Here is a 25,534-nt window from a genome sequence, read left to right as displayed (position 1 = left end):
GCAGTATCATGTCCCGCTGTTCCTGGTATGACGTCCTCCTTTTGGGGTGTAATGCCCTCCTTTTTGTGACTATGAATGTGGCCACCCTAGCCGCTGTACAGCGCCCCTGGAGCAGGGAGGGTTAAGGGCTTTGCTCAAGGGTCCAACAGTGGCTCAATGGCAGAGCTGGGATTTGAAATCTCAACCTTTTGGTTGGCAGCCCAACGCTCTACCCACTAGGCTACCACTGTCCATTAGGAAGATATGCCAAGATTGTTATATTACACATCTGTTTACACCACCAAATACTAATCTCAAGACATCAATGAACTAAATGCCCCCTACCAGAGAATTTAAACTTTTAACCTTACCTGGAATACTTGGTCCATCTTGTCCATCTGTAGATTTGAGACACAGCCACACTTGGACAGTAAGGGAGGCGCGTGGGTGACGGGGAACAATTTTACTCACGCGCTCCGCAAAGCGCGCGCTCATTCAGTCAGTCAGCCGTTGGTTTCTGTGCGCTTCACATTACACACTGTGTGAATTCAAACGACGGTTTTAGTTGTATTTTACATGAATATTCTACTTAAATCGAAGTTTTTCTGAAGGAGTTTGTCGGAAGAACATTTTAAGGTTTACTATTCGGACATTACCTGTTCGTGGAGGTCCTCTGACATGGAAATCAGTCTGGTACTTCAGCCTCGTAACCGACCGTTTGCTTCACCAACGGTTAACTTTCCTCCTGAAAGCTCACAGGGTGAAAACTCGGTCTCTTTCCTCCCAAAACGACAGTCCAGCATGTTTTATAAAGAATAAACAATGAGTGTGGACTCTCTGCTCTTCTTTGAGGTAACGGTTGGTCACTCAGCCCAGAGTCCATCATGGTAACCTGCTTTTCTGGACACACGAACTCCAGCACTGAGTTTAACGCGTTTGGCGGTGCCACGGTGCTTCTGGCCGCCCTGATGATGACCCTGGTGGTGGTGGTGGTCGTGGGAAACGCTCTGGTCATCCTTGCTTTCGTTGTGGACAAAAGCCTCAGGAACCAAAGCAATTATTTCTTCCTTAATTTGGCCATATCTGATTTTCTGGTCGGTAAGTAGCCCGTTCCATAGAGTTCCATAGAGTTCCATAGAGTTCCATTGTGTATTGTTGTGCCACTGTGTCTTTCTTTAATAGAACAATGATGAGAATACATATTGTTTAATTGGATATTTAATGAATTTTTGTCTAACCACTTTTATTGTCACAACCCGGGGTTTGTTTCAGTTTTGCCAGGATTATTAGTGTTTGAGTCTTGGTTGAGCCACAGTTGGTAGTTCTTTTAGCCAGGAGTCTTTTGGATAAGTCTCAATTATGCACAATTAATTAACCATAATTCATATTCTATTATATATTTATATATATATATACCCATAACTGATACATTGTAGATATTTATAACTATAGCAACATCCTTATCTCTATATTTATTATTATATATCTGTATATATTGTTTATAAGAATAGATACAATACTGCTTTTATCACATGTACCAGATGCACAATTTGCACATGCTGTTTTTCTGTTGCATACCATATGCTGTATTAATGCACCTTATTTACTTACTTACCTTGTTTTGTATTTGTTTAAGTTTTCTCTTCTTTGTTAAACTACTGGAGACCAGTAATTTCCTTCGGAATAAATAAAGTATCTATCTATCTATCTATCTATCTATCTATCTATCTATCTATCTATCTATCTATCTATCTATCTATCTATCCATCCATCCATCCATCCATCCATCCATCCATCCATCCATCCATCGTGATAGAGCGATTTGCACCCAGTCCTCTTTTCCTGACAGGGTGCGGCACGATGACTAAGTGGGTATCGCTGTCGCCTCACAGCAAGAAGGTCCTGGGTTCGATCCCCAGGTGAAGCGGTCCGGGTCCTTTCTGTGTGGGGTTTGCATGTTCTCCACCGTGTTTGTGTGGTTTTCCTCAGAGAGCTCCGGTTTCCTCCCACAGTCCAAAGACGTGCAGGTGAGGTGAATTGGAGATACAATATTGTCCATGACATGTGTTTGACATTAAACTTGTGAACTAATAAATCTCGTGTAACGAGTAACTACCGTTTCTGTCATGAATGTCACCAAAGAGTGTAAAACATGCTCTTCAAATCCTGATAAATAAATACATTTTCTGACAGGTCTGGTGGGGATACTTTGGTTACAGGTAATATACAGCAGATAGAGCAATCTGGGCCCTGTCCTCTTTTTCTGACAGGTCTGTTGGAGATAGGTTTGGTTACCGGTGATATACAGCAAATTTGCTGTCTCTCCACATCCTCATGTTCCATGTTAAGCTCAGGACTGACTCAAATAAACCAGTTTTCTTTATTTTAAACCACTGCAGTGTTGCTTTGGTGGTGTGCTGTTGTCTTGCTGAAGACAAACTTCTCATCTAGTTCAAGGTTTCTGACAAATGTGAGCAGATCATCCAAGATCTCTTTGTACTATGCACAATTCATTCTTCCAGTAATCATGACTTCTTAAAATCATTCTAGTAACCTCATGTCACAACCAGAGTTTACAGTGGATTATGTTACCTGGCTGATTGATTAATTGTACGCAAATCTACACTGCTTTGTTAGATTTACACAAATCATTTAGATTGCAAATAAATAGTTCTAGGTTTGCTTGGGTGGAGCAGGGATATATTGTGCTTGCCTACTAGGTTTGAATCTCAGCTGATGGCTGGCCGGGCATCTATACAGACATGATTGACTGTGTTTATGCTATGAAGTCATTTATAGAAGTACAACCCCAAATCAGAAAGTTGGGACAGTATGGAAAATGCAAATTAAATAATAACAGAGTTCCTTACATTGACTTTGACTTTTATTTGATGTCAGACAGGATGAAGCTGAGATATTTCATGTTTTATCTGCTCAACTTCATTTCATTTGTTAATAAACATCCATTCCTGCATTTGAGGTCTGCAACACATTCCAAAAAAAGTTGGGACGGGGGCAATTTAGGGCTAGGAATGAGGTGAAAAATCATGGTACAAAAGCAGCATCCAGGAAAGGCTGAGAGTCTTTGATGAGCAAAGATGATCAGAGGATCCAGTTTGTCAACAAATGTGTGAGAAAATGATTAAAATGTTTACAAACAATGAACCTCAAAGAAAGATGGGAAGGGATTTGCATATTTCTCCCTCTACAGTGCAGAATATCATTAAATCATTCAAGGAATCGGGAGGAATTTCAGTGCGTAAAGGCCAAGGGTGCAAGCGTAAGCTGAACGCTCGTGATCTTCGATCTCTCAGACGGCGCCGCATCAAGAACCACCACTCATCAATAGCTGATATAACCACATGGGTGAGGGATTAGTTTATCAAACCTTCATCAAGCTCTACAATACAGAGTTACTGCACAAATGATACTTAAAACTTTACTGTGCAAAAAAGGAAAAATGTGACAACGACGAGCCCGTACTGCTGCACATCTTAAGACGTGTTTGCAGGAAGAACGAGACAAAATAAAAGCTGAAACACTAAATCACTTGGTCTCCTCGGTGCCAAAACGTCTTTTAAGTGTGGTGAAAAGGAACGCCAACATTACAAAGTAGTAATGTTTTTGGAATGTGTTGCAGGAATGGATGTTAATTAATAAATGAAATGAAGTTGAGCAGATAAAACATGAAATATATCAGATTCATCCTGTCTGACATCAAATAAAAGTCAAAGTAAATGTAAGAAACTCCGTGTTTTTCCATGCTGTCCCAACTGTTTCTGATTTGGGGTTGTACAATAACTGCCCTGACGTCTGTTTATTTTTATTTTTTTTATTGAAATGTATGAACTGATGATTGATATGTACATAAACTTCATGTGGTACACTGTACTACTTATCAAATTCTATTAAATTTAAATTACCTTTGGAAACTAATGGAAACTTTCTTTAAGTTTTGACCTGCACTGTCAATCAGTCTCTATTCATTTTTGAAGGTAATTCCACACATAGGCAAGTCCTTAACCAGATACTTAAGCTTCTTCTCTGCTTCTTCTTTGTCTTAAGACAGCAAGGTAATTTTTTCTTCATGGTGATCGGACTCTTTATTCTGAGATGCCTAAAAATACACAAGCATTGTTGTACTTGTCACTTGTGCATAACTGCCTCCCACACAAATGCCCAAGTGAGTAGCCTAACTTTTCAAATTCATAGCTAAAAATAATGCTTTGTTTTAAAGGCTAAAAGAATGTCTGAAAGACAGATAAAAACAGAAAAACAGATAAAAGTGTTTAAAGCATCAATTCTACAGAATCCACAGTGTGTGAGGGTAGTTTTGTCACATTTGGTCTGTATACCTGGGCAGCTGCCTAAGTAGAGAGAGTTCTAACCAGAGATGTTCACAAGTCACAAAATACGAGTCAAGTCATGAGTCTTTAGGCTAGAGTCCTAGTCAAGTCACGAGTCAATATAATAAAAACAAAACATATACTGCAAGTGTAGCGTAAAAATAAACAAATAATCTGTAAGTTCAGATAAAAAACAACAACAGATTAGCGACTGTATTTTGCCATTTTACTTCATGCCTTTCCTAAGTACCAGTTAAAAGCTTAAATTGACGTTTTGTTTTCATTGCATATTACTGCACAGCGGCTTAAGACGTTGCGGGTTAAGACGGCCAGAGCGTTATTAGAGAGCAGAAAATGACATGATCAGAATGATGTCGGATATATATAATTGTCACACATAACTAATATTGCTGACTTTAGAAGGCAGATTATTGAGATGCTCTAGTTAGAGGCGTCACAACCTGCTCTCCCTCTGGGTACCAAAAATTAGTAAATTATCACTGACAAATCCAAAATTGCAAATGAATTACACTTGAACACGTTTATCAAAATGAAAAATGAAAGAATGAGAATTACTTACATTTGGAAATAACTTCGCTCTGCTTCCGTACGTCATATTAGAATTTTTTGTGAGAAAAGTTACTTACTGAATGCCTGTGTGAGGAAGCACACAGCTCTCTCGTTATTCGGTCGGAATATCGGTCAGAATAATCTCAGTAGGCAGCATTTTTAGGCGTCTAAGTATTGAGACATTTATCTCCTCGTGAGTGCACGTAGGATGATGTAAAATGCTGGCTCACTAGGTTTTGAGACAGACTGGTTTTGATGCTATCTGATTATTGGCCATGTAAAGTGTGTGTATGTGACTAGCACAGAAAGCAGCAGCTTTTGCCAGTGAACGACTGAATTTACTTAACACATGATGGCTGTTTTGACAGGTGACCTTTGCTTTGTAGAAAAAGCTTGCGTACTCAAACCTTGCCAATCATTTTCACTCTTCATCTCATTATCTGACCATATATATAATATTTTTATCTGTTATTGCTCCTTTAACCACCTTACCTACAATTCCACATTAAAAAACAAAGATCTAAAATGTGACTCTGCTCACAGTTTGTTACAAAAGTCGTACTTAACTTGATCTACCAGGAATTTACTATTAAATTATACAGAATAAATGGTGGAAATATAAAATAAAACAAAATTATTAAAGTTTACATACATTTGTATATGACATGTGTGGCTTATAGGCTGCTTTACAAAAAGGAGCCCCAACTTCTGCTATTTCTTTATGTAATGAGCAAGAAACATTAGTCAGTTTTATTGTGCTGATTTTAAAACAGGGGCTTCTTACTTGTCTGTTGGCCTATAAGCCCATAGTGGTGTAAAGCGTGCTTGACTGTAAACAGTGTCACTTATGTTAATTTATGGAAGACATTTTTGGTGGTTCATAGACTATGTTTAACAATATAGACAAATTTTCTGTTTGCATATGGTGACAATCCAGCTTTAGTTGATCCATATTTATTTTGCTGACCAGGGTGATTTGGTTATATTTTTAAAACTTTATTATTACGCAGAAATCAATGTCAGTGCAAGACTGCAAAGATATACACCAATCAGCCATAACATTAAAACCACCTCCTTGTTTCTACACTCACTGTCCATTTTATCATCTTCACTTATCATAAAGAAGCACTTTGTAGCTCCAGAATTACTGACTGTAGTCCATCTGTTTCTCTACATGCTTTGTTAGCCTGCTTTTACCCTGTCCTTCAATGGTCAGGACTCTCCCAGGACCACCACAGAGCAGCTATTATTTGGGTGGTGGGTCATTCTCAGCACTGCAGTGACAATGACATGGCGGTGGTGTGTTAGTGTGTGTTGTGCTGGTATGAGTGGATAAGACAGTTTTTAACACCGCACTGTCACTGCTGGACTGAGAATAGTCCACCAACCAAAAATATCCAGCCAACAGCGCCCCGTGGGCAGCATCCTGTGACCACTGATGAAGGTCTAGAAGATGACCGACTCAAACAGCAGCAATAGATGAGCGATCGTCTCTGACTTTACATCTACAAGGTGGACCGACTAGGTAGGAGTGTCTAATAGAGTGGACACGGTATTTAGAACCTCCAGCAGCGCTGCTGTGTCTGATCCACTCATACCAGCACAACACACACACACCACCATGTCAGTGTCACTGCAGTGCTCAGAATCATTCACTACCTAAATAATACCTGCTCTGTGGTGGTCCTGACCATTGAAGGGTGAAAGGGGGATAAAAAAAGTATGTAGAGAAACAGATGGACTACAGTCAGTAATTGTAGTGCTACAAAGTGGAGCTGATAAAATTGACAGTGAGTGTAGAAACAAGGAGGTGCATGTGTATGCAAATGTTTGACTTTGACTCTATATTAAACATTAGTTTCACTGAACTTTTGATTGAAGGATTTTCTAAAAATGAATGAGAAAAATGGGTATTCACTTATAATCTCTGTTACTGCTGTTATCAAGCCTATCATACACTCAACACACTCAACACACATTAATACAAGCACAGTGAGAATGGTCTAAACGTTGTGATTTCCCTATTTTTCTTATATAATCTTTGGCCTTTATAACTGAACACGATTTATGATTTTGATCTACAAAATCTGACTCAGATTAAGACGATGCTAAATGAATGCAAATCGTGTTTTTGTATTGTCACCTTTAATCAGTGCTTTTGAGCAGCGGTGTTAGAAATAATGAAAGCCTAATATTGATTTATTTGAAGAGTTGCAGGCACTTTCAGTCCCCTGTGCCAAGCCCCCCTGCTGTAATGCCTTTTAGGACTGTCGGAGTCTTGCTGATATTAAGCATGGAAACATGTTCTATGAAAAAGCTTTAATCTTTGTGCAACAGGGCCTAAGTATTCATTCACACAGGGAATTATGGCCTAGTGAAATATGAACAGTGTTGTGTTTGAAAAGAGTACACCACATAAATAAACCGTGGAACCATGCTTCCTTGGTCCGGAAATTGCAACCATCCTCAATAAAAATGAAATGTCTACAGAGAGGTAAATGCTTGTGCATATGCATGGGAATAGACTTAATGAGGTTTTTTTTTGTATTCAGCAGTGAAAGGCAGCTCTTAAATCAGCAAGCTGTGCTACTCATTTTGTCTTTAGTGTGAGCATTTGCAGGGACTGTTTCTTTCCTTTCTTATCCACATGATGTGTTTGACTGCAGATATGACAGATGCTTTGTGGTAGAATCACAGCGCTCTCTAATAACGACTTTGGCTCAATAGCCTCTAGATTGAAAGCCAAACTTGTGATTTCCAGTTATAATACTGACTCTTCACCGTTCATGCTAAATATGTGTAAGATTGACGTGTTATGTTAACTTTCTCCTCATTAACTCAATTCATCATATTGTGCTGTCATTGTCCTTTTCTGTTTAGGGGCATTCTGCATCCCTGTCTACATGCCCTATATTCTGACAGGCCGATGGATGCTGGGACGTGGGCTCTGCAAGCTGTGGCTGGTGATGGACTATCTGCTCTGCACTGCCTCTGTCTTTAACATTGTCCTTATCAGCTATGACCGCTTTCTCTCCGTCACCAGAGCGGTATGTGCTTTTTTCAAACATATATAACAATACTTATGAGTATCATATTAAATGTAATGATGAGCACTAAGCTTATTTTTTAACGTTTGATACGAATATTAAAGCAGAAATATTTGTCAAATACTAAACATTTTTACTGAGACAGATACACCGATCAGCCATAACATTAAAACCACCTCCTTGTTTCTACACTCACTGTTTATTTAATCAGCTCCACTTACCATATAGAAGCACTTTGTAGTTCTACAATTACTGACTGTAGTCCATCTGTTTCTCTGCATGCTTTGTTAGCCCCCTTTCATGCTGTTCTTCAATGGTCAGGACCCCCAGGGGACCACCACAGAGCAGATATTATTTAGGTGGTGGATCATTCTCAGCACTGCAGTGACACTGACATGGTGGTGGTGTGTTAGTGTGTGTTGTGCTGGTATGAGTGGATCAGACACAGCAGCGCTGCTGGAGTTTTAAAACACCTCACTGTCACTGCTGGACTAAGAACAGTCCACCAACCAAAAATATCCAGCCAACAGCGCCCCGTGGGCAGCGACTCAAACAGCAGCAATAGATGAGCGATCGTCTCTGACTTTACATCTACAAGGTGGAACAACTAGGTAGGAGTGTCTAACAGAGTGGACAGTGAGTGGACACGGTATTTAGAACCTCCAGCAGCGCTGCTGTGTCTGATCCACTCGTATTAGCACAACACACACTAACACACCACCACCATGTCAGTGTCACTGCAGTGCTGAGAATGATCCACCACCTAAATAATACCTGCTCTGTGGTGGTCCTGTGGGGGTCCTGACCATTGAAGAACAGGGTGAAAGCAGGTTAAAAAAGTATGTAGAGAAACAGATGGACTACAGTCAGTAATTGTAGAACTACGAAGTGCTTCTATATGGTAAGTGGAGCTGATAAAATGGACAGTGAGTGTAGAAACAAGGAGGTGGTTTTAATGTTATGGCTGATCAGTGTACGTGTGTCTGATTTAAACAGATCCTAGTGTTTGTTTAATTTAGTCTGTTAATAATTTGGTTGGGTAGAACAGCCAGATATATCATAACTGATATTAATGACTGACCAGGATGAATCTGTTGGATGAAAATAAAATAAAATGTGCTACTGCAGTCAGCTATTAAATCCTTAAATGCAGAATAGCTCTTTGTTATTTGTCACCATTTTGCTAAGACAGACAATTTGATTTCATCATTATGTTTGTTCCAGTTTATTTCCAAGTAATTGCAATTTATTAATTTATGTAATCTACAGACAGCATAAATATGCAGTATTACAAGGTTTTAGGTGTAAATAGGTCTGTTGGTAATTCATTCCTAAATGTCAACTAAAATTAGTACTAACAACGAAAGTGACATGAGAAGGAAATTGTTCTTCAGCATAGAAGGAACATTAATTTATTCTGCCGTAGTTACAGTATAGATGGATGATCTGAATTTATTCCATGCAGCCTAAGATTTCTGAGAATCATGGTGTTTTGTCTAAAATTGGTACTCACATACAGCTTGTCAAAATATGAAAACGTTCTTACTGACAGTTCTGACACTCGAGGCATCACTAAAACAAACCGATCACTTTACTATTCTTTTTTTTGTTTAGTGTCTGGAGCATGTCTGATACTACACTAAGTCTAACAGTGACATTGCATCCACTGTTCCATCAATCCTAACATGTCTGTGGATGTGTTCAGTATATGTAACTCTAACTTTACTTACGAGCTCCTTCCAAACATAAGCATATCAAACAGCATGGGGGCAATAAAATATACTGAGAAGGAAAATTTTATGAGGGAATAATGAGCGTTCAAAACAGGAAATAGCATGTCGGTCTTTATTTGTAAGTTATTTTTAACTTTGTTTTTTAAAGAAGTACTAAAACACGACTTTTGGTTTCTTTTTAAATGTTCGGGACAGAATAGGATTTACTGGAAACTAACACAATTTGATGCTGTGTTCAATAATAAAGATACATGGTATTTGGTATATTGTGATAAATTTCAGTTTTCAAGAAACCAGGAAACTAGACACATTAGGAGACTCACGCTGACACTATTTGAAAAGCGCTCCTTTATTAACTCTCTCAGCCATCTGAATGCTAAGACCCAGGTGAACTCCAGCCAGAAAACTTCACTTTTTTCAGCTGTAAAATTGGATTACATGGATAACGAGACAGAGAACACAAACAAACACATGAATCCAAAGGAAGCGCAAACTTTAATTACATCTTGAAGTAAATATGGGAATCTGTCTCGTATGAGTGGTTGAGAGGACTAAGTACATCTCTACATCTGCATAAAAAACATGGAGTTATTTTATGTATGTGGACAGCTGATCATATACTTGTTGGACACCCCATTTCCAAACCATGAGCATTAATATAATAACTAACTAAACATTAGGCGCTTGTAATTAAGTAGCGCAACACAATGTTTCTTAATTTCTTTAAAAAATACAACAGGGTCATAATCAGAATCAGTCTTTATTGGTCAAGTATGCTCACACATACAAGGAATTTGTTTTTGCTTACATAGATGCTTGCAGTGCACGAAAAATACAGTAAGACAATCTTATTCACACAGCTCACTCTGTCTTTAACACACACATTCTTACCTGTAAACGTTGTAAACATTGGCATGTGCAATTCACATTGTTGGTTTGAAAAGGTGCAGTGTTTTGTGCAATATAAAAACTAGAAAAATATATAAATAAGAAATGGAAGTGAACGCTAAAGTCCTGTGTATGCAATTATATAAATTAAATAGACAGTTTTAGATGTACAAGTGTCCCGAGCATTAACAGTTCAGTAGTGTTCAATTGTTCATGAGCATTATGGATTGTGGAAAAAAGCGTCTTTGTAGCCTGGTCGTTCTGGTCTTCATGTGGCTGAAGCCTCGGCCTGATGGAAGGGTAATGATACCAAAAATTGCTGGCCAGTTTATAAAACGTGCTGTATTCTACACTACCCCAACTTCCACCCGAAGCATCACAAAAAGCTCAACTCCACCACCATAGTGTTTATTTCAGACCAGTAAGAATCACTTAAATATAAGGTGTACTTTAAATAATAAGTTACTAAAGAGCCAAAAAATCATAAAGTAAATCAGGAATATTGCAACAACACAGCAGAAGTAAATAAAATGATTAATGATGCTCTTTTGTTTACCATGAATGTAAAATCCTTCTCTAAATGAACTGCCTCACTCTAAATATACCTCACTAGACTGCTGTGAAGCTCATCTAAAGCAGTATAGGGTGCATAGCTGATCATTTCCTGTCAGTCTGAAACCCCATCCTGCTTAGCAGGGGGAAAAAGCCCAGCTGTGAGCCTAAAGTAAAGCAAAGCATTTTAAATGAGCATTCAGTTCTGAATAAACTGTAAGATTCTCTGCCATCAACCGTTTGAGATAATATTCACCAGCCTTTTCATAGCTAGCAAGCAAATTAACTCTGATGCTACTATCTTATCACTGTCAGAGTTTAGTCAGGTCACACAGCGCCGACAACTAAACTATAACTCTGCTATAGGATGAGTGCTATTTATAATGTGAAGATTTTATCACACGGCCCACTGTGTTTGTCATTTCCTGCAAATATGAATATTTCCCAGAGCAAGGCAACAGCAGCGATACACCGGGGAGCTAAATGTCTGAAACTGGCACCATTTCAGTTACTATCACTTGCACAATTTTCCCTTTATAAGCGGTTCTTATAGCCTCTAGCCAACCATCTACATCTGTGTTCCAGTCCACAGTGTATTCTACTAAATACATGACAAATTATTACAAAATGAGCAAGGATACTATATATTTAACACTATTAACTATGTTGTATGTTGTTTAAGACCTGAATTTCACCGTGATAAATAAGTAAAAGAAGCTTTCCTATAAATACACCTGCAAGCCCCACATTGATAGGATTTTTTGACAGAAACTAAGAATGTCCATGAATTTGGAGGCTAAAATTTCTACGCTGCCAGCTTCCCTTTTTTATTAGCTACAACAGCAGTGCAGCTACTTTGCCAAATGTATCAAGTAATCATGCTTCAACTATTTGAAATATAGAAAAGAATGCGTACATTTAATTTAATGATAAATTATCACTTCAAATCTTTAAAAGCTGTAAAAGACATAATACACAATGTTTGAATAGTGTTTAATATTAGCGAAGTAGAACTGAAACTTGTAGTTCACTTAAACTAGTGATTATAGACAGTTCTAAATCAATGAGTCCCGACCAACTTAGTCACAGACAGCATCTTGGTTCTGAAGTGAATATTAATGTCGGGTGTGTTTGGTTAGGCTAAGAAATAAACTCATTACAATTATTAGAATATTATTAGACCTTGATCACGCAAAAAGGAATTAAAATTAGTCTTTTACTTCAAACAGTTGTGGCTTTCCTCTGGGAGCTCTGCTTTCCTCCCACAGTCCAAAGACATGCAAGTGACGTGAACTGGAGATACAAGTAGATTAATTGTCTGTGGTGGACTACCTGTCCTGTCATGAATGGAACCAAAGTGTAAAACATGACCCTAAAACCCTAAAAAGACCATCTTTCAGGAAAGGAAAATCTTGTGGGTTTGCACTAAATACGTTACAACAGGATGGAAGCAACCATGTCCTGATACATTTATGACAGATTGCATAAGCATTTTATTCATAATGACTTACAGTTGTAACCAATTACAGTGCAATCAATTAAGAGTTAAGGGCCCTGCTCAGGGACCAACTGTTGGTGGTGACAGAGCTTGACCAAATGACCTTATTTATCACTAGTACCTTAACCCCTGAACAACACTGTTGCATGGCATTTAGCTTAAGTTATAAAAAATATAATAGATATTTTTTGCATTGTCCCAATTTGGATACACCTGATTTCCCCATGCACTCTGGAAACCACTGCCAGCTACACAATACCCATGCTAGCAGATGATGGCCGCAGGCTAACACATGCCTCCTCCGACAGGTCTGAAGCTGCGAGCCACAGCTTTATGCTGGCCAGTGGCAGATTTTGAGAGCATGAGCACATATGGACAATCACATTTCTCTCTTCATATTATAGTGCACCTTGTGCTGGCAGTAGTAGTTGCCATTGCAGTGACAAAGAGGCGATGGCTCATTTCGCCTCACACCCTTATGCACAACTAAGCACAAGTGTGTTGAGTGCCCGGCTGTTTGACTAAAATATTAGACTTAATTCCTGAGTCTCAGACGTTGTGGTCTGGTGTATTAAACTGCTGTCGCATATCTGAAAAAACGTTAATGTTACCACCACTTTATCCTGATTATGGTCACGTTGGGTCCAGCTTCCGAATTGGACAAGACACCAATCCATCACAGAGATTACCAGGCATTAGGCTCCATACAGCTTCATTTATGATTTTAATTTAAGTAATTAATCGATTACCAGTTTATGATTTATTGCATAATAGTTCAATCATTTCTACAAACCCCGTTTTGGGGAAAAGTTGGGACATTTTGGGAAATGTAAGTACATTCCATGAACACGTACAGCTAAAATGGAATGACCAAGCAGTGCAAAACCCAGTCGGTATCTAGACTTCTCTCACAGTATTGTTTGTAAATTGAACTGCCACACCACTTAATGAGTTTAATAAGAAGACACATCTAATGCAATCATCTGCTAAATTACTTTATGGGATGTGGGACAACTAATTAATTTTCTCATTCAAAGAACTCTTTGGATAGACCATCTTCATCTTCTTTTTAAGTGCAAATCAAAAATGGGTTGTTACTGGATCTTCCAGTGGGATGGTGGTCCAAAACATACACAGATCAGCCATAACATTAAAACCACCTCCTTGTTTCTACACTCACTGTCCATTTTATCAGCTCCACTTACCATATAGAAGCACTTTGTAGTTCTACTATTACTGACTGTAGTCCATCTGTTTCTCTGCATGCTTTGTTAGCCCCCTTTCATTTATATCACCCCCCCGGGAAAGATACTGATATACCTGTGTACCCCGTTTTCCAGGTGAGGTACCGGGCACAGCAGGGAATGACTCGGCACGCTGTGGGAAAGATGCTGGCCGTGTGGCTGTTGGCATTTCTTCTTTACGGTCCAGCCATTATTTTCTGGGAACTGGTGGCCGGCGAGAGCATCGTCCCGGCCGATGAGTGCTACGCCGAGTTTTACTGCACGTGGTACTTTCTACTCAGTGCATCTACTTTTGAATTCTTCTCACCGTTCATCTCTGTGACCTTCTTCAACCTCAGCATCTACCTCAACATCCAGCGCAGAAACAGGAGCCGGCAAGCCCACCGAGATATCGAGCGAGAGGACGGCTGGAGGGTGGTAGATGTCTCTGCGTCACCTTCGTCCTCCGTGTTTTTTGTCAGAACTAGAAAGGTCTCCTCCAGCGAACCAGCCACCGTTTCAGCTGTGATGGAGGAAGACGAGGTCTCCCCATCCTCCATTGGAGAGCCCAGCTGCAGCAACTCTGTGTCTCTGTCCTTGAAGACGGTCAATAAAAAGAAAGAAGGTTTGAGCTGCTGGTTAAGGACTCGCATGATTCAAGCACAGGTGCAGTCAAGAAACGCGGAGCATTCGCGTCTCTCGCGGGACAAGAAGATCGCCAAGTCTCTGGCTATAATTGTGTGTGTTTTTGGAGTTTGCTGGGCCCCCTACACCCTGCTCATGATCATTCGGGCTGTCTGCAGCGGCACGTGTATAGAACACCACTGGTATGAAGTCACGTTCTGGCTTCTATGGCTTAACTCTGCTATTAACCCTTTCCTGTACCCACTGTGTCACAGCAGCTTCCGCCGGGCCTTCGCTAAGATCCTTTGCCCTAAACGGCAATCTGTGGGGCCGCACGAGGAGAACCCGTCTTGCCAATGACAGTCCGTTCATTCACAGTCAGTAATTCTCAATGGGAATTACGTGTGAGAGACGAGACCTTATGACAAATGCTTCACAGAGAAAACCTGCTGAGAAAAATCTATAGGCAGCTTAACTGTAGAGTGAAACATTTATCATCGATATAGATAATTTAATCACAAATCCCGAACTTCCAAATGCACGATGACCATAACAAACCAGTTTAAGTACTGTATGTCTGCTAATCCTAATGCACACTGGGCCAGATATTGTTATCAAATATCAACCAACAAACTTTTGAGATGTGCCCGGGCCTTCTCTCAATCAGTGAATAAGGTCGGTGCATGTCTGATATGTTTGCTTACGTAGTGTAAGCACTTTAGCAGCCAGGATTCCCCCTGTCACAGAGCCTGATATTTTCTAGGATGTTTGAAGTTCATGTTGATCAGTCATGTAGTAGTGGGAGCTGAAACAGCCAATCAGAGTGTAAGATGAGACTCTTGTACATTAGCTTCTGTGTCTCTTCACTTTCTAGCCATATATATTTTATTAATAGTTTAAAACTTCAGTCATACATCATTTAGCAGACACTTTATTTATTTATTTATTTATTTATTTATTTATTTATTTATTTATTTATTTTTTATATTTTCTTTATGCATTTTCTCCCTTTTTAGGCACGTCCAATTGCCTGATTGCATCATGCTTCCTCTCCACCAATGCCGATCCCCGCTCTGATCGAGGAGAACGAAGCAGACCCACGACACACCCTGACAGCACTCTTTTCTCATCTCTGTGCAGGCGCCACCAATCAGGCCAATCGTTGTTCATGTGGCCGCTCAGCCTTAGCCGGCAGGCAGAGCTGAGATTCGATATGATACGATGTATTCGAGATCCCAGCTCTGGTTCCAGCGTGTGTTTTTATCGCTGCGCCACCTGAGCGGCCTAGCAGACACTTTTTTAAAGCAACTTATAACTCTGACTGATTACTTTTCAAGCAAATAAAGGTTAAGGGCCTTGCTCTGGGGCCCAAGAGTAGCAACTGGTGCAAGTGGGGAGGCTTAAACCAGCAGCCTACTGATCACTGGTCCAGTACCGTAACTCCAAGGTTGTCACCGCATACACTGCTTGTGTTTCTTCTTTTTGAGAGACAACAAAATCATGTGATATTATATAAGTAATTAACACACCTATCAGTAATTGATCATAATTTATCCTGGTCAGGGCAGCGGTGGGTCGGGCTTCCCCAGAATCACTGGGAGCAATGCAGTAACACACACCGAACAGGACAGCAGTCCATTGCAAAGCCTCAACCATCAATCAGACACAGCCAATCATGTCTGTATGTGCACCGCTGGAGATTTGAACCCTGGATCCCAGCAGTAGTGGTCTAGCACAATTTACAGATAGGCCCATATTTACATTTTTTCAAAACCCTTTGCCAGCAGTACTTAAGTCATGCAGACATTTGTAACAATTTATACGATTGTTTTAGACTTCATCAGAACTATTTTGTGCAGGTTTGAGTGAAGTTGGGCTTAGTAGCAACATGTCTATAATGTATAAAAAGGATAGAAAGAACCCTGCTGGGAACACAAGCTAGTCTTTAATCAGTGGGTCTCTCACATCCGTTTATCTGGGAAACAATATGAAAGAGTGCTTCCTGAAGTGTGTCCACATTAAAACTTGAAGAATTCTTTTTATAAACGAACAACTGAATTTATATCATCATGTAAGTCAGTGAAATGGATGTAGATTATATATTTGTAATAAAAACACTGTAATTGTTCCAGATGCATACGTGTGCAGTCGGAGAAGACACTTAGTAGAAACAAAGAGACAAGAGATTATAAATAGTAATAAATTAATGTAAGAATCTTCAGGCTGCTCAGCATTTAATATGATTGCAGTTACAGTTTAACTCGAAAACAATTCACAATGCATCTGAACTGCGTAAGCACTTATTTTGACTTTTTAGTTACAAATGATAAGTAGGGCGGCACGGTGGCTTAGTGGGTAGCACTGTCGCCTCACAGCAAGAAGGTCCTGGGTTCGAGCCCCAGGTCGGGCGGTCCGGGTCCTTTCTGTGCGGAGTTTGCATGTTCTCCCCGTGTCCTCCGGGTGCTCCGGTTTCCTCCCACAGTCCAAAGACATGCCACCAGGTTAATTGGAAACACTGAATTGTCCTATAGGTACCTGGCCGCTAGATGCACAAAACCAGTGCATTGTAGTGCCGGTCCCAAGCCCGGATAAAAATAGGGAGGGTCGTGTCAGGAAGGGCATCCGGCGTAAAAGTTGTGCCAAATTGATGCGCGGATCGTGATCCGCCGAGAGCCGACCCCGTAACCGAATGGGACAAAGGCCTAGGAAAAGAAGAAGAGTTACAAATTATAAGAAGCACTGTTTAATTAAAAGTGATCATTGGAACCATTCCATCTGAGGTGCCTGAAAATAGCTTTCCTTACATATATGTTTGTTTGTTTATTAGGATTTTAACATCATGTTTTACACTTTGGTTACATTCATGACAGAAACGGTAGCTACTCATTACACAAGATTCATCAGGTCACAAGGTTATATCTTCAATCCACCTCACTTGCACGTCTTTGGACTGTGGGAGGGAACCGGAGCACCCGGAGGAAAGCCACACAGACACAGAAAGAACCCGGACCGCCCCACCTGGGAATCGAACCCAGGACCTTCTTGCTGTGAGGCGACAGTGCTACCCACTTAGCCACCGTGCCGCCCTTTCCTTGCATGTACAAATAGAAATGATGGATTAAAGCAGACCAAATAAATTCTGCTTCCATAGGACTTCGTGTTTTTCATTATTAGCTCTTGAAGGCTGCATTATAGTTTAAGTTTAATAACACACACACACACACACAAACACACACACCGGTGCTGACACATCTAGTTTTTTTGAGTGTGATAATCATGCTGATATGAACAAAAAACACATTATTACAGAGGAGACATTGACACTGGCAGCCGTTATTTATATCCACAGGCTAAAGAAACGTGCTGTGTCCTCAATGACCTGTTACAGTAAAAATGATACCTAATACATACAAAGGTTAATCTGTATTGGTTTATTTTATTTTATGACACTTAAATTGATAATGTTCAGATTGTAAAGCAGTCCACAGATTAATGAACTTAGTGTGTGTGTGTGGGGGTGCATTTACCTACATTCAGAAATGCACTAAAACGTGAGCTGGTGTGGAGTGGTAGGAGACATGCTGCGGGTAACAGCAGTGCCTGATCTGAATAAAGATTTTTATTCCTCAGCCTTAGTAAGAAATACCCCGATTACTCACGTTATGCAAATCCCAAACTAAACGAATCATGAAGATTAGGGCTTGGACCCATATATAGGTTTAAGTGTGATTAAAGAGATGCATGTGCATGAACGGTTCACTCCATCAGCTGATTTTTTAGAACTATTTATGTGATTTTGTTTTTGATTTATTAGGTGATTTTAAAAGCACTTTTAATTTTGTCAGTGCCTTTGCAGCACTAAACGTTTTGGTTTTTCTGAACGTGAGACAAAGTAGTGAACGCTTTGTCATCTCTAAATGAAAAGGCATGAGATGCTGAACTCGAGGAGAAAATGTTCTGTTGTTTTAATCTCGCTCTTGTTTTGATCAAAACTGACAAATGGACCCAGAAGTCGAGCATGTCTGGACCACACAGCTGTTGTGCATTTGTATTGTTGGCACGTAATAATTATGTGAATTACTAAAACTAGGTAGATCTTTTTTGAATTTGTAAAAAATGATTAAAGTATTTAAAAAACGATCTCTGTACATGTGGGTGTACATCTTTATAAAGTTTTCAGCTGAGCTGTTTTTTTTTTACCATGAATAAATGATTTCGGTTAAAGCTGTTAAACCATTTGTAATGGTTTTAAATAGCATGTGGGGTAACACGCCTGTCACTACTAATTACCCCTGATGTCTAGTTATCCTCAGGGCTGCCGGTTAACAGGCAAAAAACTGAATCCAAAATGTTAATCACGCAGGTTTCTCAAAAATATAAAAATGTCACGTACTAACCTTTCATTGCCTTATTACTTCATACTGCTCTCAGACGCTTACACACAGAGGAATATAGCTCACTGTGCCAGTATGTCTTCTTCCTTTTTAACCAAATGCAATGTTCCAGATGGGTTCGAGAGTACTCTTGCCTCTAACAGCTCAATTTGAATCGTAAGTTAATTAAACATCAATCAGCAGCATCCTCAGAAATGTGATTTATTAACTCAAGGTCTCGTAAACAGTCAGCGCTTCTGCATGTTACAAATTGGGATAAATGAAGTAAAAAGGCAAAGAAAAAGGCAGCCATAACATTAAAACCACCTCCTTGTTTCTACACACACTGTATTTTATCAGCTGCACTTACCATATAGAAGCACTTCGTAGTTCTACAATTACTGACTGTAGTCCATTTGTTTCATGCTGTTCTTCAATGGTCAGGACCACCACAGAGCAGGTATTACTGACATGGTGGTGGTGTGTTAGTGTGTGTTGTGCTGGTATGAGTGGATCAGACACAGCAGCGCTGCTGGAGTTTTTAAACACCTCACTGTCACTGCTGGACTGAGAATCGTCCACCAACCAAAAACATCCAGCCAACAGCATCCCATGGGCAGCATCCTGTGACCACTGATGAAGGTCTAGAAGATGACCGACTCAAACAGCAGCAATAGATGAGCGATCGTCTCTGACTTTACATCTACAAGGTGGAACAACTAGGTAGGAGTGTCTAATAGAGTGGACAGTGAGTGGACACGGTATTTAAAAACTCCAGCAGCGCTGCTGTGTCTGATCCACTCATACCAGCACAACACACACTAACACACCACCATGATCCATGGAATGATTCATCACCTAAATAAATACTGCTCTGTGGGGGTCCTGACCATTAAGGAACTACAAAGTGCTTCTATATGGTAAGTGGAGCTGATAAAATGGACAGTGTAAAAACAAGGAGGTGGTTTTAATGTTATGGCTGATGAGTGTATATAATATAATAATATTTTTTAAATCAGTAGGGGAGTGGATTATATTGTATGTTGCTTTGGTACAAAAGCCACCAGTTTCTCTTTTATTTATCAGTGACACACACTAGTCACTGGGAGCATTTTCATTTTCATTAACCGCTTTATCCTGGTCGGGGTCACAACATTTCCACCCGAAAGATTGGGTTCAAAACCGAATCACCGTGGACAGGACGATAATCCATCACAGGGCTTCAGCCACCCCCCCAGACATATCCAATCATGTCTGTGTAGATGCCCCGCCGGGGTGAACCCGGGTCTCTGTCACAGTGAGCATAACAGACCTCTGTGCCACCCGGGAGCAATTAGTATTTAGAGTTTCTCACTTTATTGACTTTCTGCATCGACTTCTGTAACAAGATTTTTACAGAACAAACTGAGCACACGACCTGAGAATGTGTCAGAAATCCCAGAGGACATGTGGAGCGTGTCGTCTAAAGTTATAGCAGCTAATGGAAAAAATCTGGGCCGCAATCTGTGATCTTATTAACATTGACTCCACTCACTGCAAAGCGCTGAAGCACACGGGTCAAGGTTACAGAGATACCGACCTGCCCTCAGGATTTATGAGGAGGATCAGTACTGAGCACAGCTGAGTTAATACAAGTGAGAAGATAAGAAGATGAAAAATCCTTGACACGGTTGACCGTCACCAACAAGTTCTGCACTGAGTGGGATTAAATTTTTTTGCTCAGACCACAAACATATTTACGTAGACATGGGGTGTGTTCGAAAAGCTAGCTCTCTCTCTACATAGACGCATTTTACATCATCCTACGCTCGCTCCCGAGAAGGAGGCTGTTCGAAATCCTAGATGCCTTAATATGCTGCCTAGTTAGGCATCTTAAAATTTCAATGTTATTTTGACTCAAGAACGAGTGAGCATCGGAAGCGTCCTTAGCGATCAAGGCAATCCCAGCATTCAGTGCGGCAGCTCTTCTCTCACAGAAAAACAAAAACAAAAAAACATGGCTGACGGTGCGGAGAAACGAGTTATTTTCAAACATAAATAAATTATTATTGATCTTTAATTTGTATAAACTTGCACAAGTGTTTTTATTTGCAAATTCGTGCTGTCAGCGAATTTAACCGATTACGGTACACGGAGGGAGATGTTATATGACATGCTAGCGCGTTGTGCCACCCCATCCCATTGGTTTGAATGGCAAGATGCTAACTGTGTTAGCTTAGTAAGCGAAACCCGATGGAATCACTGTCTAAATAGCGCGTTCGAATAAACCGCCTTATAAGTCATTGACTTGTTGGAATCCTCTCTACTGAGGCAGCTGCCCATGTAGGCAGTAAGACAGCAAGGCAGAGCTCACTAGGTTTTCGAAAATACACCCTATATGTCGAAATATGTAGACCAGAGCTCCACAACCTTTTTTTGCACCACAGACCGGTTTCATATAAGATATCATTTCACGGGGGATTTAAAATACAATTATACGATAAGCATAATAAGAAACACAAAGTGTATACCGATACTACTCACCAGTGATGGAAAATCAGTGGGAGACAATAACACCCGAAGTGTGTTCCTTAAGTGCCATCACTGTAGAAAATCCTGCTTCACAAAGATAGGATGTTGGAAACGGAAGCATTTTTCATTTCTCTTGTAATAAAAACAATCTCTAATTATTTATTTTTTAAATGACCCACGGACCGGTACCGGTGGTTGGGGACCACTGATGTAGACTATACTAAGCTAGCTATACTAAGGGTTTGAATCTCAGTGGGAAGCGGGGAGATTGCTGAACCTGTGGGACAGATTGGTGCCCTGTCCAGGGTATCCCTGCCTTGCTTTTGATTTTTTTGGTTTGAACCAGACCCACAGAGACCCTGACCAGGATAAAGCGTCGATGCAAATGGAATGGACTTATGCAATACAGTTAAGTCTTAAACTGACTTCTGAATTCAACATTAGGGTTCTGGGGACGTGGGATCGATTTTCTTCTGCAGTCTATGTTGTTGTAAAGTTTAGCATGTTCTCCCAATGTCATGCAACAGCATGAAGTAAATAAACTGACTGCTCTAAATCTTCCCCAGATGTGCATGTGACGTGCCCTATAATCGATTGCCCCCTTGTCCGATGTCCCAGCACCCCAGTTTCACGCTCACCCAAACATACTGACCCCCCGATGAGAACAGATTTGGTTCCAGAACAAAAGCACCAGAGTGACAAAAGAAATCATTTAATTCTAAACACTTTATTCTCATCTGCTACAGTACAGATTAGCATTAGTATTCTGCTCCTTCCTGCCAAAGACAACACAAGAAAGCTCATTAAAAGAGCTGGAAGCAGGGTGCAGTGTTAACACGCCACGGGGGGTGGGCACCCCTCCTACCGCAGGCTTTACAGCTACTCAAAATGTGGCTCGACACGCCAAAGCCCAGGGGAGCGAGTAGATGAGCGAGGCAGGCGCAAACTCATTTAGGAGGGTTATCTTTTTTTTATGGAGGTGCCCGGGTGCCACGGCGGTCTGTTACGCTACCCCACCACCTCTATTAGCAGCTGAACTTCTATACGAACACGATTGGCTGTGCCTGAGAAAAGTGACAGAAGGAGCGCTGTGATGGATTGGTGCCCTGACCTGGGGGTTCCTGCCCTGCGCCCGGTGCTTCCCTGTCCTGCAGTAACCCTTAAATAGCCTTCGATAAAATACAATCAAATCATTTGCAACATTAAAACCACCTCCTTGTTTCTACACTCACTGTCCATTTTATCAGCTCCACTTACCATATAGAAGCACTTTGTAGTTCTACAATTACTGACTGTAGTCCATCTGTTTCTCTGCATGCTTTGTTAGCCCCCTTTCATGCTGTTCTTCAATGGTCAGGACCCCCACAGGACCACCACAGAGCAGGTATTATTTAGGTGGTGGATCATTCTCAGCACTGCAGTGACACTGACATGGTGGTGGTGTGTTAGTGTGTGTTGTGCTGGTATGAGTGGATCAGACACAGCAGCGCTGCTGGAGTTTTCTCACTGTCCACTCTATTAGACACTCCTACCTAGTTGATCCACCTTGTGGATGTAAAGTCAGAGGCGATCGCTCATCTATTGCAGCTGTTTGAGTCGGTCATCTTCTAGACCTTCATCAGTGGTCACAGGACGCTGCCCACGGGGCGCTGTTGGCTGGATATATTTGGTTGGTGGACTATTCTCAGTCCAGCAGTGACAGTGAGGTGTTTAAAAACTCCAGCAGCACTGCTGTGTCTGATCCACTCATACCAGCACAACACACACTAACACACCACCACCATGTCAGTGTCACTGCAGTGCTGAGAATGATCCACCACCTAAATAATACCTGCTCTGTGGGGGTCCTGATCATTGAAGAACAGGGTGAAAGGGGGCTAACAAAGGATGTAGAGAAACAGATGGACTACAGTCAGTAATTGTAGAACTACAAAGTTTAGCTGATAAAATGGACAGTGAGTGTAGAACAAGGAGGTGGTTTTAATGTTATGGCTGATGGTGTATAAATTAATACGAACTTTTGCTTGGATAAATGAAAGAATTCCAATTATTTTGTCACAGAATCCCCATGCAAAGCTCCCCTCAGATAAACTTGTTTGTAAGTTCTCAGCTTGTTTTTAAATGTGTTCCAGTCAGCCAGAGCAAAAGAACAGTTGCACAAATCATTAACAACCCAAAAACTCCAGTGAATTTGATATTTATATAACATAATCAATATTAATTGCATATAATAATAATAATTAAATAATCTGTACTGCAATCCTTACAGGTCTGAATTTTGCCTTACGTTGAATAACTTATTTTAGTTAACAAGCAAAAAACAAGGATATAAATAAATAAAAGCTTTTAACACCGTGTTTCAAAGCCGGAAACAGAACACCCAGCTGGGATGTGACGCCAGAGAAGCGGACGCTTCTGTGGATGGTAGAAAACATGGCATGTCTGTGCTATTGATTTGGACCACACACAAGATGAAAGCTGGTGGTGGGACGCGGCTGTCGGTCAGTGGGTGTACGAGCCAGTGATGTGAGAAAAGTAGGACAATAAATGAGGACCAGTGCAGAGAAAGCTGATGCTGCTGCTGCGCTTTGGACTAAAAAACATTGTTTGAAAACCGAGTGACATGTTCTAGTGTGATGAAAACAGATGGAATGAGGATCTACACTGATCAGCCATAACAGTAAAACCACCTCCTTGTTTCTACACTCACTGTCCATTTTATCAGCTCCACTTACCATATAGAAGCACTTTGTAGTTCTACAATTACTGACTGTAGTCCATCTGTTTCTCTGCATGCTTTGTTACCACCTTTCACCATGTTCTTCTATGGCCAGGACCCCCACAGAGCAGGTATTATTTAGGTTGTGGATCATTCTCAGCACTGCTGTGACACTGACATGGTGGTGGTGTATTAGTGAGTGTTGTGCTGGTATGAGTGGAGTTTTTTTAAACACCTCACTGTCACTGCTGGACTGAGAATCATCCACCAACCTAAAATATCCAGCCAACAGCGCCCCGTGGGCAGCGTCCTGTGACCACTGATGAAGGTCTAGAAGATGACCGACTCAAACAGCAGTGATAGATGAGCGATCGTCTCTGACTTTACATCTACAAGGTGGATCAACTAGGTAGGAGTGTCTAATAGAGTGGACAGTGAGTGGACACGGTATTTAAAAACTCCATCAGCGCTGCTGTGTCTGATCCACTCATACCAGCACAACACACACTAACACACAACCACCATGTCAGTGTCACTGCTGTGCTGAGAATGATCCACCACCTAAATAATACCTGCTCTGTGGTGGTGCTGTGGGGGTCCTGACCATTGAAGAACAGGGTGAAAGCAGGCTAAAATGGTATGTAGAGAAACAGATGGACTACAGTCAGTAATTGTAGAACTTCTGTATGGTAAGTGGAGCTGATAAAATGGACAGTGAGTGTAGAAACAAGGAGGTGGTTTTAGGTTTTATATCATTGGTTAATTGGTTGAACTGCACTGTTCGATTCATTAGAACAGCTTAAAGGAATCGGTAAAACAGATTAAACTGATATTTTAGAACGATCACGCAGGTAAAAAAAGCAGCACAACTGACAGATCAGAACATGCTGTCAACCAGGAGCTCAAAAACAGGGAAGAGATGAAGACAGGAATCTGAATCATGATAAATATAAAGTGTAATATGTGTGACTGGGGATCCAACAGTAGAAACAATGAGTGTGTGGAGGAAAGTGTGACAGGCTGCAAGAACAAGACAGAGGACAGTAATGACCCTGCTATTTGGCAGGTGGGCAGCTTAAATTAGGCAGCGAAGAGACAGAAGAACAAATAGCAACAATGAAGAGAGAGTCAGAGACAGAAATGTATTCTTAAAGCCAAACATGCACTAATTTATGGACTTTTAAATCCACACAATGACAGATTAGACTCCTGACCTGTTATAGTGACCGTGAGAAATCACAGGAATCATGTGGAGCGTCGGTTGTAACTAGGAGGCTGATATTTGGCTCACTATTACTCCATTATTTGTATTTTTTTTGTTGAAGCCAAATTATATTATCATATGTATAATGTATAAACATGTTATATTAAGAAAATACAATCCAATCTGTCCAAGCAATGCCACACCAGATTTTAGGGAAGAAAAAACCCACAAACCAGAAGTGGCAGCATGAATGCCAAAGGAATACAG

At 40.6% G+C, this 25,534-nt stretch overlaps 1 protein-coding gene across 1 annotated transcript; it reads left to right on the top strand.

Annotated features, from left to right (window-relative positions):
• Positions 1-863: 863 nt before the first annotated feature.
• Positions 864-14,891, top strand: LOC134331554 (histamine H3 receptor). The gene is made up of 3 exons (XM_063013022.1): positions 864-1,077; positions 7,776-7,942; positions 13,954-14,891. The coding sequence occupies exons 1-3, from the start codon at positions 864-866 to the stop codon at positions 14,818-14,820; spliced, it is 1,248 nt and encodes a 415-aa protein (XP_062869092.1). The 3' UTR covers positions 14,821-14,891.
• Positions 14,892-25,534: the final 10,643 nt, after the last annotated feature.

This window comes from Trichomycterus rosablanca, chromosome 17 (genome assembly GCF_030014385.1).
Source record: "Trichomycterus rosablanca isolate fTriRos1 chromosome 17, fTriRos1.hap1, whole genome shotgun sequence".
Lineage (NCBI taxonomy): Eukaryota > Metazoa > Chordata > Actinopteri > Siluriformes > Trichomycteridae > Trichomycterus > Trichomycterus rosablanca.
Note: the sequence above shows the minus strand (reverse complement) of the source record. Positions and strands in the feature narration are given on the sequence as shown.

Excerpts from the sequence above, each read along its gene's own strand:
- LOC134331554 (XM_063013022.1), top strand. The coding sequence starts at position 864 with ATGGTAACCTGCTTTTCTGGACACACGAACTCCAGCACTGAGTTTAAC. Across the intron at positions 1,078-7,775 it reads CATATCTGATTTTCTGGTCG|GGGCATTCTGCATCCCTGTC; the intron begins GTAAGTAGCCCG and ends TTTTCTGTTTAG. Across the intron at positions 7,943-13,953 it reads TTCTCTCCGTCACCAGAGCG|GTGAGGTACCGGGCACAGCA; the intron begins GTATGTGCTTTT and ends CCCGTTTTCCAG.